This window comes from Haliotis cracherodii, unplaced genomic scaffold (genome assembly GCF_022045235.1).
Source record: "Haliotis cracherodii isolate W230 unplaced genomic scaffold, xgHalCrac1.p SCAF_1, whole genome shotgun sequence".
Classification (NCBI taxonomy): Eukaryota; Metazoa; Mollusca; class Gastropoda; order Lepetellida; family Haliotidae; genus Haliotis; species Haliotis cracherodii.
Genome location: NW_027266264.1, coordinates 68,550,834 through 68,570,867, shown reverse-complemented (window position 1 = coordinate 68,570,867; position 20,034 = coordinate 68,550,834). Strand labels below are relative to the sequence as shown.

The 20,034-nt window shown below is 43.6% G+C and overlaps 1 protein-coding gene across 12 annotated transcripts in view; it reads left to right on the top strand.

Moving 5' to 3' along the window:
- Positions 1–20,034, top strand: part of LOC139463495 (putative extracellular sulfatase Sulf-1 homolog) — a 104,589-nt gene that overhangs the window by 62,935 nt on the left and 21,620 nt on the right. For 11 of the 12 annotated variants that reach the window (XM_071245644.1, XM_071244799.1, XM_071244868.1 and 8 more), the window contains 12 exons: positions 2,834–3,326; positions 6,380–6,605; positions 7,475–7,570; positions 8,675–8,825; positions 9,457–9,632; positions 10,670–10,798; positions 11,285–11,350; positions 15,232–15,400; positions 16,983–17,154; positions 17,684–17,776; positions 18,977–19,131; positions 19,907–19,927. In XM_071245644.1, coding sequence (XP_071101745.1) covers positions 2,906–3,326; positions 6,380–6,605; positions 7,475–7,570; positions 8,675–8,825; positions 9,457–9,632; positions 10,670–10,798; positions 11,285–11,350; positions 15,232–15,400; positions 16,983–17,154; positions 17,684–17,776; positions 18,977–19,131; positions 19,907–19,927 — 1,875 coding nt within the window. In that variant the 5' untranslated portion in view covers positions 2,834–2,905. The remainder of the gene's footprint in view (positions 1–2,833; positions 3,327–6,379; positions 6,606–7,474; positions 7,571–8,674; positions 8,826–9,456; positions 9,633–10,669; positions 10,799–11,284; positions 11,351–15,231; positions 15,401–16,982; positions 17,155–17,683; positions 17,777–18,976; positions 19,132–19,906; positions 19,928–20,034) is intronic. The other variant, XM_071245494.1, reaches the window with a different exon arrangement.

Here is a 20,034-nt window from a genome sequence, read left to right as displayed (position 1 = left end):
CCTCCATGGCTGGAGTGTGTAGTAACATATATATGTAATTGATGCGTTTATCGACTGTCTCACAACAAATATTTAGGTAGCAATTAACATTGTGATAAAGAAATTTCCTGACAGCTTTGTAAGATGGTATGTAGTATAAATGGTTGTCATGACAGCACCAGATGAGCACCATACCTAGCCAGTATCAACATACCTAGCCTTGATCCAAGCCTCTGCTGAATGATAAGTCCATGGATGTATAGTAATTCTATCCTTGTATAAGGCAAGTCTAGATAAACGGATGACACATAAGTCTTTGAGGATGCCAGTCTTTTACAGGGAAATTTTGTTTTTATAAACATGTATATTCATAGAATCTAGGAATAATGATTTAAACTAATAATCACAGCCATAGAGACTTGTGCAAGTCTACAACAGACTGAAATTGGCTGGCTGCTCTTAGAAAACACTCAGCTCTCTGGACAAGGAGATCCTTCTTACTGCTGTGGTAGAGGCCTATAAGGAGATGCTTCTTACTGCTGTGGTAGAGACCTCTATCTGCTCTCTGGACAAGGAGATCCTTCTTACTGCTGTGGTAGAGGCCTATAAGGAGATGCTTCTTACTGCTGTGGTAGAGACCTCTATCTGCTCTCTGGACAAGGAGATCCTTCTTACTGCTGTGGTAGAGACCTCTATCTGCTCTCTGGACAAGATCCTTCTTACTGCTAAAGTAGAGACCTACAGGTTCCATCACCCACCAACAGGTTCCATCATGCACCAACAGACCCTTCCAGACACAGTGTTCTGTAGTCCATCTGACAGTTCCTGAACCATATTATTTCCACTTCTGCCCAGACCTTGCTGCATGTAATGATACTGCCTGAAATGAAGCAAGTCTAGGTTTTCCACAGGTTCTGAAACTAACATCTCATCGAGGCTCCTTTACAATTTGGATGTGTTTTTTTGTGAGACTAAGAATTGGTTTAGGTAAAAATTATATTTTTTGCATGACTTAGCATTAGTTAAGGTAAAAATTATATTTTTGGCGAGACTATCCATTAGTTTACGTAAAAATTATATTTTTGGCGAGATTAAACATTAGTTTAGGAAAGATTATATTTTTGGCAAGACTTAGGATTTAGTCTAGGTGTCGTGCTGCAGGGGGTAATAGGGAGGCAAACATAACTCCCCTTCCTTAGATATTATCTGATGTGTTTAAGACTTAGATGTAGGTAGTTGCTGAGATGAGATGGTCCCCGCGTGTTAAACAGTGTGGGTTTATCTGTGATTTATCAGGTGATTCCACTTTGCTGTCATAAAAAGTAACGATGATGCTAATAAGTACATTTATTATGTGTTTAAGAGGCTGTTCCTGATTCTGGGCAGATGTTAATGTTATGTAAGACATTCTCGGGTTGTGGTTTATGGCAGACCTATAATAAGTGTATGTTCAGGTCCCTTTGGAGTATACAACTTGCAGCTAGCATGTGGCGCTATTCACATCAAGATGTCAGAATTATGAACCCTCACTTAAAGCTCCAGATTAGTGGATTCGGGAAACAGTCACAGGATCTCACTCACAAAGCAAGCTTGCACCAAAAGCTGCAAGTGGGGTGAGATTTATCAAGACTGTACTGCTGGAAGCACTTTGTGTTAGCGGTCTTGGTAACCTAATAGTAAGTAGATGGGGTTTTATGTCATATAGCCTGCAGTATCTCTTTCAACATCCTATGGGGATGTTCAAGTATATCGCCAGTACAACTTGTAGAGCTCATTCTCAGTGTCCCCTGCTGTGGACTGGCTGGAATAGTGATAGAACATGAGGAGTAAAGCATTTTCGGTTCTGTTTAACACTGTACTGAGGGCTATTCCAGCTTTAGGAAAGAGGTTTCTTGATATCCTGGACCAGACAGTTCATTGACTGAGATCATGAACATCGATCAACGCAAATGGGATATGATGACATGCATGAACCAAGTCAGCGAACCTGACAATGTGATCCTGTTAGTCGCTTCTTACAATCTGTTGATGAAGCCCAATTCTAATCAGAATCTTCTAACACATATACCTGACAGAGACACACGCAAAGACACACACACACACACACACACACACACACACACACACACACACACACACTATAATCTGAAACGTGACGTTAAAGCCCAGTTCAGTGCACCTCCCATGATGTCTCTCTTCACGCTGGTGGAGATGACGTGATTCAGCTGTTCTACACGCTGTTTTACACGCTGTTCTACACGCTGTTCTCCTTGTGATGCACACTTGTGCTGATCAGTGCAGTTACAGAGAAGGACTAATTTGTTAATGAGTACTGATGAACTTGATTAGGAATCCATGACTCTGAATTAGTGGATAATTGTCTTTTTGATGCTCATCGATAGTGAACCATTAAGTTCGTTTGAATCAAATTATTCGGATGAAATTATTTTAATTGTTCTATATTATATTGCAAAATGCGCCACAATTTAAATACAAATTACAGTTGAATGAAATAAAGTAGTGCTTTCGAAAATTAACTTCCCTCCTGTGTGTAATTCCACCTACATCCCCAATGATTGGCATCCAGGTTGATGTTTGGTTATTGGATAGGAGTGAGGTCTTCCCACCTTAGGGATGTGCAAAGGGACTTAACGATGAAAGACTATTATCCAAAAGCCTGACCTTGGATAGCTGACATTGAAGAGGACTTCTGTTGCAAAAATAAAGATACATTTATTGTGATGACAGCCAAAACACAGGACCTTAGGCAATGATGTAATAGAGATACTCTTCATAGAATTTTTAAGAATGGTAATTATTGTTTGATATTACAGACATAGTTGTTTTGTTTCAGGTTTGTGACTATGAAAACAGCATATCCAGACATCACTTGACCTCTGCTGAGCACATCAACTGACCAATCACCATGAGGGCGAATCTTCTACACTTTGGACTAACACTCATAGTGTTCTACACACTAGCGGAAGCCAATAACCGCTTTCATGATAACAACAAACCATTTCATAGGATTCCAAGACATCGGAGAAACAAAAGTGAAAAGCCTAATATAGTTATTGTGCTTACAGACGATCAGGACCTATTATTAGGATCGTTAGATGTCATGCCGAAATTGAATCGGCTGATACGAAATCAAGGAGCTTTTTTTAATTATTCATTTTCATCGACACCCATGTGTTGCCCTTCACGGAGTTCTATATTGACAGGCATGTACACACACAATCATAATGTGTATACAAACAATGACAATTGTTCCTCTATACAGTGGCAACAGACCCATGAAACAAGGACGTTTGCCACCTACCTTAATGACAGGGGCTACAGAACAGGTAATCAGACTTCTCATGCTTATGTAATAGATGGCAGTGTCAGTACTTATTCAGGATAGAAAGTTTTGCCTTGCCCTTTGTTCTCATGTCGATATGTTTATGTCCATATAAAGTACTGGCACAAGGTCTCTATCTATCTTAGATCACTGGCACAAGGTCTCTATCTATCTTAGATCATCAACACAAGGTCTCTATCTATCTTAGATCATCAACACAAGTTCTCTATCTATCTTAGATCACTGGCACAAGTTCTCTGTCTATCTTAGATCACAGGCACAAGGTCTCTATCTATCTTAGATCACTGGCACAAGGTCTCTATCTATCTTAGATCACTGACACAAGTACTCTATCTATCTTAGATCACTGGCACAAGGTCTCTATCTATCTTAGATCACTGGCACAAGGTCTCTATCTATCTTAGATCACTGGCACAAGGTCTCTATCTATCTTAGAGCATTTACACAAGTTCTCTATCTATCTTAGATCACTGACACAAGGTCTCTATCTATCTTAGATCACTGGCACAATTTCTATGTCTATCTTAGATCACCAACACAAGTTTTCTATCTATCTTAATCACTGGCACAAGTTCTCTATCTATCTTAGATCACTGGCACAAGGTTTTCCTTAGATCACTGGCACAAGTTCTCTATCTATCTTAGATCACTGGCACAAGTTCTCCATCTATCTTAAAGCACTGACACAAGGTCTCTATCTATCTTAGATCACTGGCACAAGGTCTCTATCTATCTTAGATCACTGGCACAAGATCTTTATCTATCTTAGATCACTGGCACAAGGTCTCTATCTATCTTAGATCACTGGCACAAGTTCTCTATCTATCTTAAAGCACTGACACAAGGTCTCTATCTATCTTAGATCACTGGCACAAGTTCTCTGTCTATCTTAGATCACCAACACAATTTCTCTATCCATCTTACAGCACGGACACAAGGTCTTTATCTATCTTAGAGCATTGACACAAGTTCTCCATCTATCTTAGATCACTGGCACAAGGTCTCTGTCTATCTTAGAGCATTGACACAAGTTCTCTGTCTATCTTAGATCACTGGCACAAGTTCGCTATCCATCTTAGAGCATTGACACAAGTTCTCCATCTTTCTTAGATCACTGGCACAAGGTCTCTATATATCTTAGAGCATTGACACAAGTTCTCTGTCTATCTTAGATCACCAACACAAGTTCTGTGTCCATCTTAGAGCACTGACACAAGTTCTCTATCTATCTTAGATCACTGGCACAAGTTCTCTGTCTATCTTAGATCACCAACAAGTTCTATATCCATCTTAGAGCACTGACACAAGGTCTCTATCTATCTTAGAGCATTGACACAAGGTCTCTATCTATCTTAGATCACTGACACAAGGTCTTTATCTATCTTAGATCACTGGCACAAGGTCTCTATCTATCTTAGATCACTGACACAAGGTCTCTATCTATCTTAGATCACTGGCACAAGGTCTCTATCTATCTTAGATCACTGGCACAAGATTTCAATCTATCTTAGATCACTGACACAAGGTCTCTATCTATCTTAGATCACTGACACAAGGTCTCTATCTATCTTAGATCACTGGCACAAGGTCTCTATCTATCTTAGATCACTGACACAAGTTCTCCATCTATCTTAGATCACTGACACAAGTTCTCCATCTGTCTTAGATCACTGACACCTGTTATGCTGAAATGAACATGTTTCTCGAAGCACAAGAGTTTCACACCTCTATAACTGTATACTTTACAATGCTTTGTCGGCATATAGATGTACTCCACCTGACCGATGTAGTGACCAACCATTTGTCAAAAGTATTTTCTTGTGCTCTATATAATCCATATTCCTGTCTGTGACATCTCCTACAATTCTAATTGTTGCTAATCATGGGACACTGGACATGTCGCCATTACCAAATGGCCTTCATTTTGTAGCATACTCCTTCACCACCATTCTCTGTCAGCAATCAGCTGTACACTCATTTGTACACTTCTTGAGATGTTACCATGATGAATGGTTCTGTGGGTAGATATACCCATTCAGGTCCCTCAATCATGAGTTTGACAGTAGCTATTTCGTGATCATGTGATATCTGAATGCTGCAGAAAATTATGTATTGGGACTATTTGTAGTTTGTATTTAAATTTTTGTTGAAACAGTTTTTCGAGGAAAATGAACAAATAACCTTTTAATTCACAGGAATTTAAAAAATGCAATATTCTTGTTATTAGATTTGCATTGATTTTTGTGACTTCTGGATTGATCATCAATCAACCCTGTTTATTTTTTTGTTTTTTAAGACAAGTTGATTAAGATTCAGAGTAGTTATTTGATTGACTATTTTCATTTCTTGGTGTGTGTGTGGGGGGGGGGGGGGGGGGGGGAGGGGTAGCTGGAGATAGGGCTAAGGCAAAGAGGAGGGCAGGGTTATTTTAAGAGGGAAGTCTCGGTTTATTTGTTAAAAATCTTTTTTGGTTCTTGCACTTCTTGAACTTACGAACCTAACTTGAATGCAGCTTGTTCCTCAAAACCAATATCTAAGATCAACGATGATGAAGTATAGGTTTAACCAGTTTGTGTTCCCATCCCATGTAATGCTACAACAGGCTTTATCTTGGATTCCAGACACAGTGCCTTCAGCAGGCAACTTGGGAAAAATCATTACATTGTTTGAAATTGTGATTTTTTAAAGTTTATATTTTCTTTAATACAGAGATATTTTAACACTGTATCTTAACATTGCATTCACTGCTTTAATGTACAACTGACGCGACGTTAAACCCCATTTCACCTCACCTTAATGTAAAACTTGGCTTTAAAGCCACTTCCTCTTTATTGCTCCTGTAGTGTAATACAAGTCTCTTCTACAAAGCCATAACATTACTGATGATTACATAAATATGAATTTGGGAATTATTACTGACTTTTGCTGCAGACTTGGGGCCTTACCCGTATTGTCCTCAATGCAGGTCTGGTTAAATCTCTGTATCATGTTTTTGTTGGATAGAGTAGGATTTCAGTGCTTGTGTTTCTGTTTCAGGTTATTTTGGGAAATATTTAAATGAGTACAATGGAACATACATCCCGCCCGGCTGGAAAGAATGGGTCGGACTAATTCGGAACTCCCGCTACTACAATTATTCAATCAACTTCAATGGGAGGAAAATTAAACATCAAGATAATTATTACAGTGACTATCTGACAGATCTCATAGCTAATGACAGTGTTACATTCCTTAAACAAAGCAAACAGTATTACCCTACCAGGTGAGTAGTCCTGCCAGTAGCTCATCTTGAGCACTGAAAGGCCTTGTTCCTACTTGTAAATGTGGAGACAACTCCTGTAGTTTTCAGTGATTGTGCAGTGATACATTCTACTAGTAATTATTATGTTCCTGTTTTTTTCCATTTTGCGAACAAAGTTGACTTAGGATTACAAGAATATTGTTGGTTCACAGCCATCCCATTTCAGTTACACACCATGGCATGTCGTATATTATCTTAGAGAAAAAGTATTAAAATTCTCATACATTTAGTGCACTTTTTCAACTGTGCAAATATAAGACTGTATGCCTGCTCCAAATATTCAGGTCACCCAATTTTCTAGTTTTGAAATGGGTCAGTGTGTTATTGGCTCATTATGCAGCAGACACTGGTTCCAGTCCCCATGTTGTGCTGTGTGTGACTACCATGGCGACTCCTCCACTCCGCTCTGTCTGGAAGCTTGCTGAAAGTGGCATTAAACAAAATGGCGGTCGTGTGAAATAAAAAAGAAATGGAAAAGAGTCCGTTATCTGTATATTTAAGTTTATTATGGATACTGAAATTAGTTAATAAGCAGGAACAAAATAATAATTTTTCAAATTTTATGTCCATGAACCATGGTACAAACAAAATCCCTAAGAAAGCACACAGGGACACACAGACGCACGCGCACACAGGTGCACACACACACACATGCACACACACACACACAAACAGAGCATTATTAAGCAACATTTCTAACTCTCTACAGTTCATAAGAATACAGTTATTCCAACACATGCAGAAATAATGTCCCAGACAGACACAAGCACTGAAGAGTTGTCTCCCATCAGGGCTGCAGTACACTACATCCAGTGTTGTTGATGTTGCAGGCCTGTGCTGATGGTGTTGAGTGTGCCTGCCCCTCACGGACCTGAAGATGCTGCCCCACAGTATCAACACATGTTCAAAAACAGCACCTCCCACAGGTACAAGATGTGTGCAGACTTCCACACTGTCCAAGAGGCCCACAATGGGGCGGTTATTGAACACCGTAATTACCTTATTGGCATGCATAGCTCCCAGTTAAACCGATCGGGAGGCTTCATGTTTTAACCCCTGGTAATTGGGAGTACTCCTTATCTCGACTACCATGCTTAATCTGGAAAATAGATTGTAGAAACACAACTATTTCTGGAGCAGGTAAACTATAAAATTTAGTAAGTTGATGCAAGTACCAGCATTGAGTCTATGCATAGACCAATCGCTGGTGGCGCTATGATCGAGCCCAGGAATTCCAGTCTAGTTCGGCAAGGGTGGAAATTTTAAAGTCAGTTAACTCTCTTGCCTCGGGAAGATGACCGTGATATTGCTGGAATATTTTTAAAAAGCCGCATAAAACATACAGCAATCATAATACTTAATGTGGGCATTAAATTGACATTGAATTCATTATTTACAACAGGCCTGTTTGGTTAGAGAACTGTAACTCAAGGTAGTAGCTTCTTGTGAACAGACAAAGGGGTAGGCTAGTGGTTGGAGCACTAGCTCTTCTCACCAAAGACCTGGGTTTTAGTCCTAGTGGGTACAATTTGTGAAGCTGGTGTCAGCTGCCATGATATTGCTGAAGTATGGTCGAAGGTGGTGTGAAAGCCTACTCACTTAAGCTGACTAAAATTGAGAAGGACTGGACTACATTATGGGATGTGAGGAGTCATGGTGGTAGTGATTGTTGGTCATTTGCCACTCCTGTGTCAGGTCCAGATTGGATTATTTACTGAATTCAATGTAGAGATTTCAATGTTTTGGAAATCTTCTGTGAAGAACATGTATTAGTATGAAAACATGTCCTGGCAGGACTAGCTTTCCTATACTAGTATGTTTTGTCCGAAAGACAGAATACCGGAAAGGTTTCTACTTTTTACACATTAAGAGCTGTGTTAATAATGTCTACTCAAACATGGATATGATAGTATCAGTAAGAACTATTTCAGGCTTTTGCCGATAAAATAATCACACAGCGACATAATGCTATCTTTAAGTGGAAGATGCTGAACTCATGCCCAAATTAGTATGGTACTTGTTTTGTGTAGGACACCGAGCTGGAACTTTGCTCCAAACCCAGACAAGCAATGGCTTCTGCAGTACACAGCGTCCATGACACCACTGTATCGCCACTTCACCGACATGCTGCAGAGGAAGCGGCTACAGACGTTGCAGTCTGTTGATGACCTTGTGGAGAAGGTGAGGACAGAAGCAGTTTACTAACACCAATTTACAAACAACAGTTTTTGAACACCAGTTTATAAACATCATTTTACAAACATCAATTTGCAAACATCAGTTTTCATTAATTATTTTTACAAAGATGAATTACAAGCATCCATTTGCAAACATCATTTTACAAACATAATAAAAGAAGAACCAAAAACTTCTATCACAAGACCAGGAGATGCATTCTTTTCCTTTATTGTGTTATATCTCCAGTTATAATTAAAATACTCTGGCCCCATTTTCTGTCCTTGCTTCACTTGCCAGAGGATGTCATTGCAACTGTCTAACTCTCACTTCCAACAGAGTTTCTCAGGCATATGTGTGTAATTTAATTGGATAACTATATTTAGCATTATGGCATTTTAATAGAATAAAGCCCTAGTAGCAATTGGGTCTAGGGTATTTAATGCACTGAGTAATCAAGCATGGTCAGTTTGTGAAGCTTGTTCATGGATATCCAAGCCATGTGAACTGCAGTACAACAGTGAGAGAAGAGGAGTAAAATCGTCCCTTTTCTGACAGCTATACAGGAAGAATTGTGTGAAAATTCTTGTCATTATTGATAGTTGAAAGTTTGAGGTGCAAGTTTTGTTTTCATCAGGTTTACAATGAGCTGAAGATGCTTGGAGAGCTTGACAACACCTACATCATCTACACCTCCGACCACGGCTACCATCTGGGACAGTATGGGCTCGTCAAGGGCAAGGCCATGCCATATGACTTCGACATCCGGATCCCCATGATAATGAGAGGCCCTGGTATCATGCCGAGGACAGTGTATGTTGTTGTCCACCTGAGAACATGTTTAGCAATGTAAAGCAATTGAATCCGTGAAGCAGAAGATTTGTACAACCTTTTTTTTTTTCAAAAGTCAGCCATTTTGAAATCTTTCTATTCACATATCTGTCTGTGACCACATGGCAGAATTGCAAACCGTATTGATATGATTCTTTTCCTTCCCCAAATTACGACATTTTTTACATGAATTATTTACTTCCATAACATGTCATGGAAAGTGAATTGTAAATACACCATCGATATAAAGCATTTTACATCAAAACAATGCGGAGACAAGCTTTCAATTCACCTAGCTTTAAAATATTAATTACTCAGTCATACGAAGTTTGTGAAGTGGTGTATGCCTGAGGCTTTCATCTCACATAAATTTGCATACTCCCCAGGGAGATGAGAATGTAAATTGAGTAAACACTTATCAATTCACCGGGTTAATAATATTGTAGAGAAATGAGCATTCACTTGGTGATGTTAATTTGCCGCATAATAAGTGCATTTATTATGATACAATAGGCTTACATGCCCTGATATAACTGAAATACTATTCACTCAGTGGAAGCCCAGGGCCCACTTGCACAAAGCGATCTTAGCGCTAAGACTATTGTAAGCCTATGTTAAGGTATGGAAGTTACAATCATCTTAGCGCTAAGATCGCTTTGTGCAAGTGGGCCCAGGTCACAAAGGTTCAACTGTTGAGACCCGTGAAGATCGGGGGTGGAAAAGGCCTTCAGCAACCCATGCTTGCCATATATGTTTGTCGTAAGAGGCGACTAACGGGATCAGTTGGTCAGGCTCGCTGACTTGGTTGTTGCATGTCATCATATTCCAATTGCATGGATCGATGTTCGTGATGTCTGTCACTGGATTGTCTGGTCCAGACTCGATTATTTACAGACTGCTGTCATATAGCTGGATTATTGCTGCGTGGGGCAATTAACAACAAACATACAAACAAACAAGCTAACAAGCAAACAAAAATCAACTGATGAGGATGAGAGTTTTGTTTTGTGTCTCCCTAGGATCAACAATCCTGTAGCTACCGTGGACCTGGCCCCGACAATCCTGGATATCGCAGGGGTGCCAACACCTGAGCAGATGGATGGCCGGTCCATGCTTCGGCTTCTCAGGATGGCCAAGGATCAGCTGCTGTATGTGTAAATATTGCTGTGGAAAGTTTTCACGATATTGTGCCATCATAATTAAACAAAATCATATTATGTACCAAATCCCATGATGTCTAACTATAGCCCCACTTGTCTGAAAACAAGATTTCTTGTGTCTTTTATTTATTTCACCAGTGAAATGAATCCGTCTAATATGGTAGAACTCATCTTTTTTTGGCATCTGTAAACTAAGCGGTCTATGCGATTCAGCAGATATTTTAGCCATCACTCTGTGTCATCCACCCCTGCATCAGTGTACATAGCACTTTTACCTTATATCATACATTATCATTTAAATCAAGATGTATTCACTTTGGTATTCAGTTGATTTTACCGAACTACATTTGGGTATTTTATTAAGTTTCCACAGCCCTTGTGGACATTTCTTCAAAGCTGAAATGTTGTGATATAACTGACAAGACTGTCCAGTGGTGTTTAGACAGTCTTCACATGTTGTGTGTGTCCCTGTAGGGAGGCGAATGGAGGATTTGTCCCCATGAAGAGGCCATGGAGGGACACCATCCTCATAGAGAGAGGGTAAGTAGATTATGTGTTGCTGGAAATATCTTCACATATAACCTGTTGAACATCCTGGCAACAATGTGATCCATCAAGTTTATAGGGGTCAGGCCATCATAGATTCCCAGTGCCTCATACTGTAACTGTGGTAATAAGCTCCCCGGCTACTTTGAAAATTAACTTGGGGAGGAGGGGGCTCTTGTTAAAACCATACACACATTAAAATTATTTTTTTTCTGTAAGCAGTTGTGTCATGTACACATGAAGAGGGTGCTTATATAACTTACTAACAGATTGGTCATGGGGCCCTTGTTGGAACAGGGTGCTTAATTCAATGAAAACAATCTGTTGTTTAATACTGCCCATTTACCGGTAGTTGTCTTGAGTGACAGACATCGGGTGCTGCGGACCTGTTCTAACTGGGAATAACTACTGTGTGTAAGGGCTCAGTCACACATTCAGGATTATTACTGCCATCCTTGATGGGACCATTCACGATTAAAATTTGTCAAAAGTCTGATCAAGATCCTGTGATTCGTGGAGGGAAATTTACAAACAATAAGATATTGTTCAGGAAGCGTCCTGATTCAGCCATTTCCAGCCGAATTTGTCATGATTCTCCCATTCTTAATCCAAATCTCATCCGATTTGTATCTTCCGCATGGTAAAAAACGACCGAATCTGTCCCGACAGCATCCCGATTCTTCCCAATGCGATCCGACAGAGATCAGATAGTGACCATACAGTGAAGCGACAAAGACGACTTGTATTTGGCAAAATCTGGACACAATCTGGACTCAATCGCCAAGAAACAGCAATAAACAATGCATGGTGTTCATCACGACTGCGTCACGATCCACAGGACATCTTCCAGACAACACAGGACATTGTTACGATTTTGATCCGATACAGCAGAATCTGTCACGACATAGTCTTGATTGTAATACGACTAGACAAAATCGGCTGACTTTGCCAAATGTTACGAGACACACCATACTGTCAGGAGTGCTTGGTTGACCTCTCTGGACCTTTCATGAACCTTAGGACTCTGTTACAAACATATACGACTGTGTTCAGAAAATGATAGGACATTAGAGATGATTGAGGATAGTAATCCGACTAGTTCACTTTTCGTGTCGTAGCGCTGAACAGTATCGGGAACCATAATTGGCACTGTATGACAAAAGTGTAAAATCATTTCTTTCACTTTTTGACTTTAAAGCTTTTAAACCAATAGTTATGAATGTGTATAATGAAAAAAATGAATTACAAATGTTTAATGGTACCTAAATTGATTTTGTTGCCTTATTTTTTTTTAAAGAATCTGAAATGAATTATGGCTTATCTCCCCACGACTTTGATGCATTTGGTGTCATTAGGTGGGGTTGAGCAGGGTGAGGGGGGGCATTGGGTGGGCCGGAGCATGGTGAGGGAGGGCACTGGGTGGGGTGGAGCATGGTGAGGGAGGGCGTTAGGTGGGGTGGAGCAGGGTGAGGGAGGGCACTGGGTGGGGTGGAGCAGGGTGTGGGAGGGCACTGGGTGAGGTGGAGCAGGGTGAGGGAGGGCACTGGGTGAGGTGGAGCAGGGTGAGGGAGGGCATTGGGTCGGGTGGAGCAGAGTGAGGGAGGGCACTGTGTGAGGTGGAGCAGGGTGAGGGAGGGCATTGGGTGGGGTGGAGCAGGGTGAGGGAGGGCATTAGGTAGGGCGGAGCATGGTGAGGGAGGGCACTGGGTGGGGTGGAGCAGGGTGTGGGAGGGCACTGGGTGAGGTGTAGCAGGGTGAAGGAGGGCATTGGGTGGGGTGAGGGAGGGCATTAGGTGGGGTGGAGCATGGTGAGGGAGGGCACTGGTTGGGGTGGAGCAGGGTGAGGGAGGGCATTGGGTCGGGTGGAGCAGGGTGAGGGAGGGCACTGGGTGGGGTGGAGCAGGGTGTGGGAGGGCACTGGGTGAGGTGGAGCAGGGTGAAGGAGGGCATTGGGTGGGGTGAGGGAGGGAATTGGGTGGGGTGAGGGAGGGCATTAGGTGGGGTGGAGCATGGTGAGGGAGGGCACTGGTTGGGGTGGAGCAGGGTGAGGGAGGGCACTGGTTGGGGTGGAGCAGGGTGAGGGAGGGCATTGGGTGGGGTGGAGCAGGGTGAGGGAGGGCATTAGGTAGGGTGGAGCAGGGTGAGGGAGGGCACTGGGTGGGGTGGAGCAGGGTGAGGGAGGGCATTAGGTGGGGTGGAGCAGGGTGAGGGAGGGCACAGGGTGAGGTGGAGCAGGGTGAGGGAGGGCATTGGGTCGGGTGGAGCAGGGTGAGGGAGGGCACTGGGTGGGGTGGAGCAGAGTGAGGGAGGGCACTGTGTGAGGTGGAGCAGGGTGAGGGAGGGCATTGGGTGGGGTGGAGCAGGGTGAGGGAGGGCTTTAGGTAGGGTGGAGCAGGGTGAGGGAGGGCACTGGGTGAGGTGGAGCAGGGTGAGGGAGGGCATTGGGTGGGGTGAGGGAGGGCACTGGGTGGGGTGGAGCATGGTGAGGGAGGGAATTGGGTGGGGTGGAGCAGGGTGAGGGAGGGCACTGGGTGAGGCGGAGCAGGGTGAAGGAGGGCACTGAGTGAGGTGGAGCAGGGTGAGGGAGGGCACTGAGTGAGGTGGAGCAGGGTGAGGGAGGGCACTGGGTGAGGTGGAGCATGGTGAGGGAGGGCACTGGGTGAGGTGGAGCATGGTGAGGGAGGGCACTGGGTGGGGTGGAGCATGGTGAGGGAGGGCACTGGGTGAGGTGGAGCATGGTGAGGGAGGGCACTGGGTGAGGTGGAGCATGGTGAGGGAGGGCACTGGGTGAGGTGGAGCAGGGTGAGGGAGGGCACTGGGTGAGGTGGAGCATGGTGAGGGAGGGCACTGGGTGAGGTGGAGCATGGTGAGGGAGGGCATTGGGTGGGGTGGAGCATGGTGAGGGAGGGCACTGGGTGAGGTGGAGCAGGGTGAGGGAGGGCACTGGGTGAGGTGGAGCATGGTGAGGGAGGGCACTGGGTGAGGTGGAGCAGGGTGAGGGAGGGCACTGGGTGAGGTGGAGCATGGTGAGGGAGGGCACTGGGTGGGGTGGAGCATGGTGAGGGAGGGCATTGGGTGGGGTGGAGCATGGTGAGGGAGGGCACTGGGTGAGGTGGAGCATGGTGAGGGAGGGCATTGGGTGGGGTGGAGCATGGTGAGGGAGGGCACTGGGTGAGGTGGAGCAGGGTGAGGGAGGGCACTGGGTGAGGTGGAGCATGGTGAGGGAGGGCACTGGGTGAGGTGGAGCAGGGTGAGGGAGGGCACTGGGTGAGGTGGAGCATGGTGAGGGAGGGCACTGGGTGGGGTGGAGCATGGTGAGGGAGGGCACTGGGTGGGGTGGAGCATGGTGAGGGAGGGCACTGGGTGAGGTGGAGCATGGTGAGGGAGGGCACTGGGTGAGGTGGAGCATGGTGAGGGAGGGCACTGGGTGAGGTGGAGCAGGGTGAGGGAGGGCACTGGGTGAGGTGGAGCATGGTGAGGGAGGGCACTGGGTGAGGTGGAGCAGGGTGAGGGAGGGCACTGGGTGAGGTGGAGCATGGTGAGGGAGGGCACTGGGTGAGGTGGAGCAGGGTGAGGGAGGGCACTGGGTGAGGTGGAGCATGGTGAGGGAGGGCACTGGGTGAGGTGGAGCATGGTGAGGGAGGGCACTGGGTGAGGTGGAGCAGGGTGAGGGAGGGCACTGGGTGGGGTGGAGCAGTTGGTTGAGGTAACCCCATAACTTAGTTCTGATTTACGTGCTTAGTGGTGGGGTGGCCTGGTTAAAGTGTTTGCTTGTCACACTTAAGTTTTGGGTTCATTCCCCACATGGTGTTTGAAGCCCTTTCTGGTGTTCTGTCAGATGGATCTGGTTGTAGTTGGTGCTGATGTTGTTCCAGTAAGGTGACAAAGAAGCAGATGACGATGTTGATCCGTGAGGAGAAGAAAGACTTCTGGTCTGGCTACACAAAGGACAAGGAACAGTACCATTACTATCTGAATGGTCGTCTACGTAAACTGAGAGACTGCTCCAAGCCAGACTTCCAGCGGCCTTGTAAAGCCAATCAGGTCAGGATGAATATGATTGCTAAACAAGTGAAAGAATATTTTGTTTGGTTTAAAACAAATTTGTGTCTCTCAATCTTCGCAGGAGCCAATAAATCATCTGTGGTGTAAGCCTTTTGTACAGTGTTATTCAAATGAAGTCATCTCACCAGTGTTCAAAATGTTCATTCATCCTTTGAGATGCTTATTAAACTAAGCAAGGTAACAAACGTAATATCATCTCAATTTGGGTGAGGCAACAATGATAAACCCAAATATGTGATTTGCCATGGAATACCCAAGAGCAATGAAAGCCCAGCCTTTCAGCTTGCAAGGATTGCACAAGACAGCGACTGGTCTACCGGAGAGCTATGATCTATTTCAGTGATGATGCTGTGTATTAGGGCTGGGATGAGTCCAGATTTACTACCCAGGTACCCACCCCACTATCACCCGACCCTACTAGGTACCCGACCCTTGTAGGTCTCAAGAGATTGGTACAAAATGTCCGATAGGGAATTGTTTTCGATCAGCGTCCTGGCAAAAAACAATCTCATTAAAATCAGATCTTAGTTCTCGCTACCGCCAAACAAAGATCTGATGACATCCCATTAGGGGTCATGTCAGAACGACCTTTCATCCAACCAATCAGAGCGTCGCTTACCAGATCATGAAAGTGATAGTCAGAATGTGATTTTATTTCATGCAGCCTCGAAAACTTTAAAACGGGGTATTCCGAACAATAATTATGGGCATAACAACTGAATCTATTCAATCTCGAGACATGTTCTTTTGTTCAGGTTTCAAATTTTTAAGCAAAAATTTGTCAAAATATGTTTCGAAGCGTAGTCGCTAATTTGAAATTAGTGCCGTAAAGCACAAGAAAGCTACCTTCTGATTGGCTAATGTCGACTTCTTGTCAGTAATTCCATTGGTCAGTCAGAGTTCACGATAGTTCGTTCTGACGTGACCCGTAATGGGATGTCCTCAGATCTTTGTTTAGCGGCAGCGAGAACTAGGATCTGATTTTAATGCGATTGGGCAAAAAAATATTTAGGTACACTATAAATTGATCTGGTCATGCATAACTGGGGGGCACGGGTGGCCCAGTCGTCTAAGGAGCCGCGATTCGCTGTGCAGAGTTGCGTCCCTTGGGCACGCCAGAAACCTATGATTGTGGGTTCGAATCCCGGTTCGCCCCAATTATGTTTCTAGGTTTGTCAGCACCATACCCGTGCTCGTGGGTTTCACCGAAGTGGTAAACGTCTGAGACCTGCGTCACTTTGGGCTTTCCTCCCACATTAAGCTGACACGCCGTGATATAACTGGAATAATGTTAAAAGCGACGTTAAACCCAACTCACTCACTCACTCACTCATGCATAACTGAAGTTGACTGAAGCTTTATCTTTATTCAAAATTATATTTCAGAAGGAATAAGTGAATAGTCCGGAATAAATGTGATAATTTTTAGCTTTAAACAATATATCATGTGACTAACCATGGGTTTGGGGAGTCCTGTGGGTTCCCGGGTCCTGCTCAGTACCCACCCAACCCGAGTACCCAGGTTACCCGTGTGCGTGACATCCACATTTGTGTCGTTACAGAAGTGGTACTGTGAGCAGACCCCGAGTGGAATCCCCCGGAAACACAAGTGTCGTGGGGAGAACCAGGTACAGAGCGATCAAGCGTTCGGCTGCAACTGTGCAGGGCGCAAGAAGAAGTTGAAGCAAGAGAGGAAGAATCAGCGCCGGTTCCTCAAAGCCCACCTCAATAAACGTAAGACAGACATAAGGACAGGTCATGTTCAGCAGCCATGGGAAATGGGACTGCTGTAAGGTGTTGGGATTGGACCTTTGCCACTGCTGATTTCTCAGAGGGCGGTCGGGTAGCCTAGTGGTTAAAGCATTCGCTTGTCACGCCGAAGACCCGGGTTCGATTCCTGACATGGGTACAATGTGTGATGCCCATTTCTGGTGTCCCCTGCCGTGATATTGCTGGAATATTGCGAAAAGCGGCGTAAAACCCCACTCACTCACTCACTAATTTCTCAGATGTCTGCTACAGAGATAGAAGTCATGAAGATTAATTATTTAACACATGTAATGGTATATGAACGTCTTGACACAAACTTGTTGGGACTGCCAATTTACCTAAGCCTAGCTACTTGTAACCATGTTGTTTAGTGACATCATGAAAAAAGGACGATATTTTGCTTATCCATTGCCTTGATACAATTCTGCCATTTAACAAGATGCAGTCACTCATTTAACATGTTTTACAAGTTTACAAATGTCTCTCCTTGCAGCATACCGTCCAAAGTTTCTTCGATCCAAGAGATCTGTGTCTGACTTCGATACAATGAACAATTCACCAGCAGTTGATCTTCAGAGTAAGATAGGTGGGTGTCATCTTGTCAACATGACACCACATTTGCCTAGGTGGGGCTTTCAGGGGTCAGTGCAAAGCTCTTAGTGAACTTCACTGTCTTCGAAATGCATTGTCTTGAATCATTGCTACAATTTATTTATATATCCTGACATCTTGAATCATTGCTACAATTTTTTTCTCTAAAACAAAAGTAGTTGTGATTATGTGACATAATTATCAAAATGTGGACTATTTGGCTTTCTGATTGATCAATCTTATAACTCTGTACAACATAAAAACCCTTGTCAAGACAATCTAAATAAATATGCGCGGTGTGAAATTTGAAGTTGACAATTCCCCATTTGGGATTATTGGTTAGAATAGATCCCCAGCAACCTATGCTGGTTGTAAGAGACGACTAAATGACTTGGTTGGTTGCATGTCATCATATCTTGGATTGTTGCTTACAATATATTAAATCACTGGATGTCAGAGCCATACTCCATGATTTACAGACCACAAGCATATAGCTGGAATATTGCTGGTTGTGACATTTAACTTCACACAAACAATAAACACACACGTTTTAAATTAACCCCAAACTTATGGTTTATCATGACCTGATGGCCATTGATATCACGAGAAGGTCAACATGTGAGCTGTAGAGAGAATCTAGAGTGTCTTTTGATATCAAGTACATCAACACAAGTTGATATAAGTGGAAAAACTCTGAGGCTTGCCTAGTAGTTTGTCCACTTTCATCAACGAATGTTGATATATTTGATATCAAAAGACACGAGGGTGAGATTTTATTTATCCTCCAACATCATTCTTCCAACTTTTTCAGTTTGTAGACAGTAATAAGCTGTGTCTTAAGTGTAAAAAGTACTGCTAACAGCTTCAGTAGCAGAGCCTTTAGTGATGTCATTTGATTGTGACGTTATGGTAACCAATGATGTCACAATGGTCTGCAAAGCATTGTGATGCAATATTATTGCAGCGATATCTACAATGTAGATATCGCTTGATCTCACCCAAGTGATATCTCCTGTGTTAGATGATAAAGTGTTTTGTTCTTAGTTTGTTTTGGTGTTTTTTCCTGTTCATAACTGTGTGTTGGCTGGTGTGTGAGACCAGCTGCCTGATACAGACCTATCTGTTGTCTACAATTTGAATCCTTGTTCAGGATTTTGTTTTCCTCAATTTGTATCGAACAACATTTTATGTTCAGGTTTTAATCTGTTTGACCGCCGATGTCGCATGTTGGACAACGGCACAATATCTTGCGACCAGCAGCTGTACCAGGATCCAGGAGCCTTACAAGACCACAAGGAGAAAATTGAAGAGATGATCAAAGAATACCGCAAGGCATTAGAAGATCTCAGGGTGAGTTGAGCAGGATCTCAGGATGTGCCAAAGGGCCTTAATATCAGCAAGAGATGATTTGAGAAGTACGACATAAAAAAGATTAAGGTGAAGTTTGGATGATGGTAGAAAAGATTCCAGGTGATGCAGGGTAGATTCAGAATGAGGCAGGGAAATTCTAGGTGAGGCAGGGTAGATTTAGAATGAGGCAGGGAAGATTGGGAATGAGGCAGGGAAGATTCCAGGTGAGGCAGTGTAAATTCAGAATGAGGCAGGGAAGATTCAGAATAAGGCAGGGTAGATTCAGAATAAGGCAAGGAAGATTCCAGGAGATGCAGGGTAGATTCAGAATGAGGCAGGGTAGATTCAGAATGAGGCAGGAAAGATTCAGTAAGAGGCAAGGAAGATTCCAGGAGATGCAGGGTCGATTCAGAATGAGGCAGGGTCAATTCAGAATGAGGCAGGGAAGGTTCAGGGTGAGGTAGGGAAGATTCAAGGTGGGGCAGGAAGATTCAAGGTGAGATGGAGAAGATGCAGGATGAGGCAGGGTAAATATCTGTGGGATTCAGGTACTATTTCAGGGTGAGCAGAATAAGCATGTGTTTTATGCTGGACCTGATCTTATATCTTTGCATAAAGAATTCTTTATACCTTCTCCGCCTGCTTCGCTACCTCTCTGTAATGGCAGACATGCAGTACTGATCATGCATCAAAGTAGAAAACTTTTATTTCTACCACTGAGAAATATGGGTCATGCGAATAATCTCACATGCAAATTGCATGATGTTTATTTCAGGCCATTCGCCGACACCTCCAGGTAGGAAGGCAGTTCTCCCCTCTGGTGGGGCAGTGGCAGGCTTTCTACATGTTGCCCATTGTCTGCAGAGCAAGTCTGATGGCTGTTTGTCATGCATGGCAGGTCAT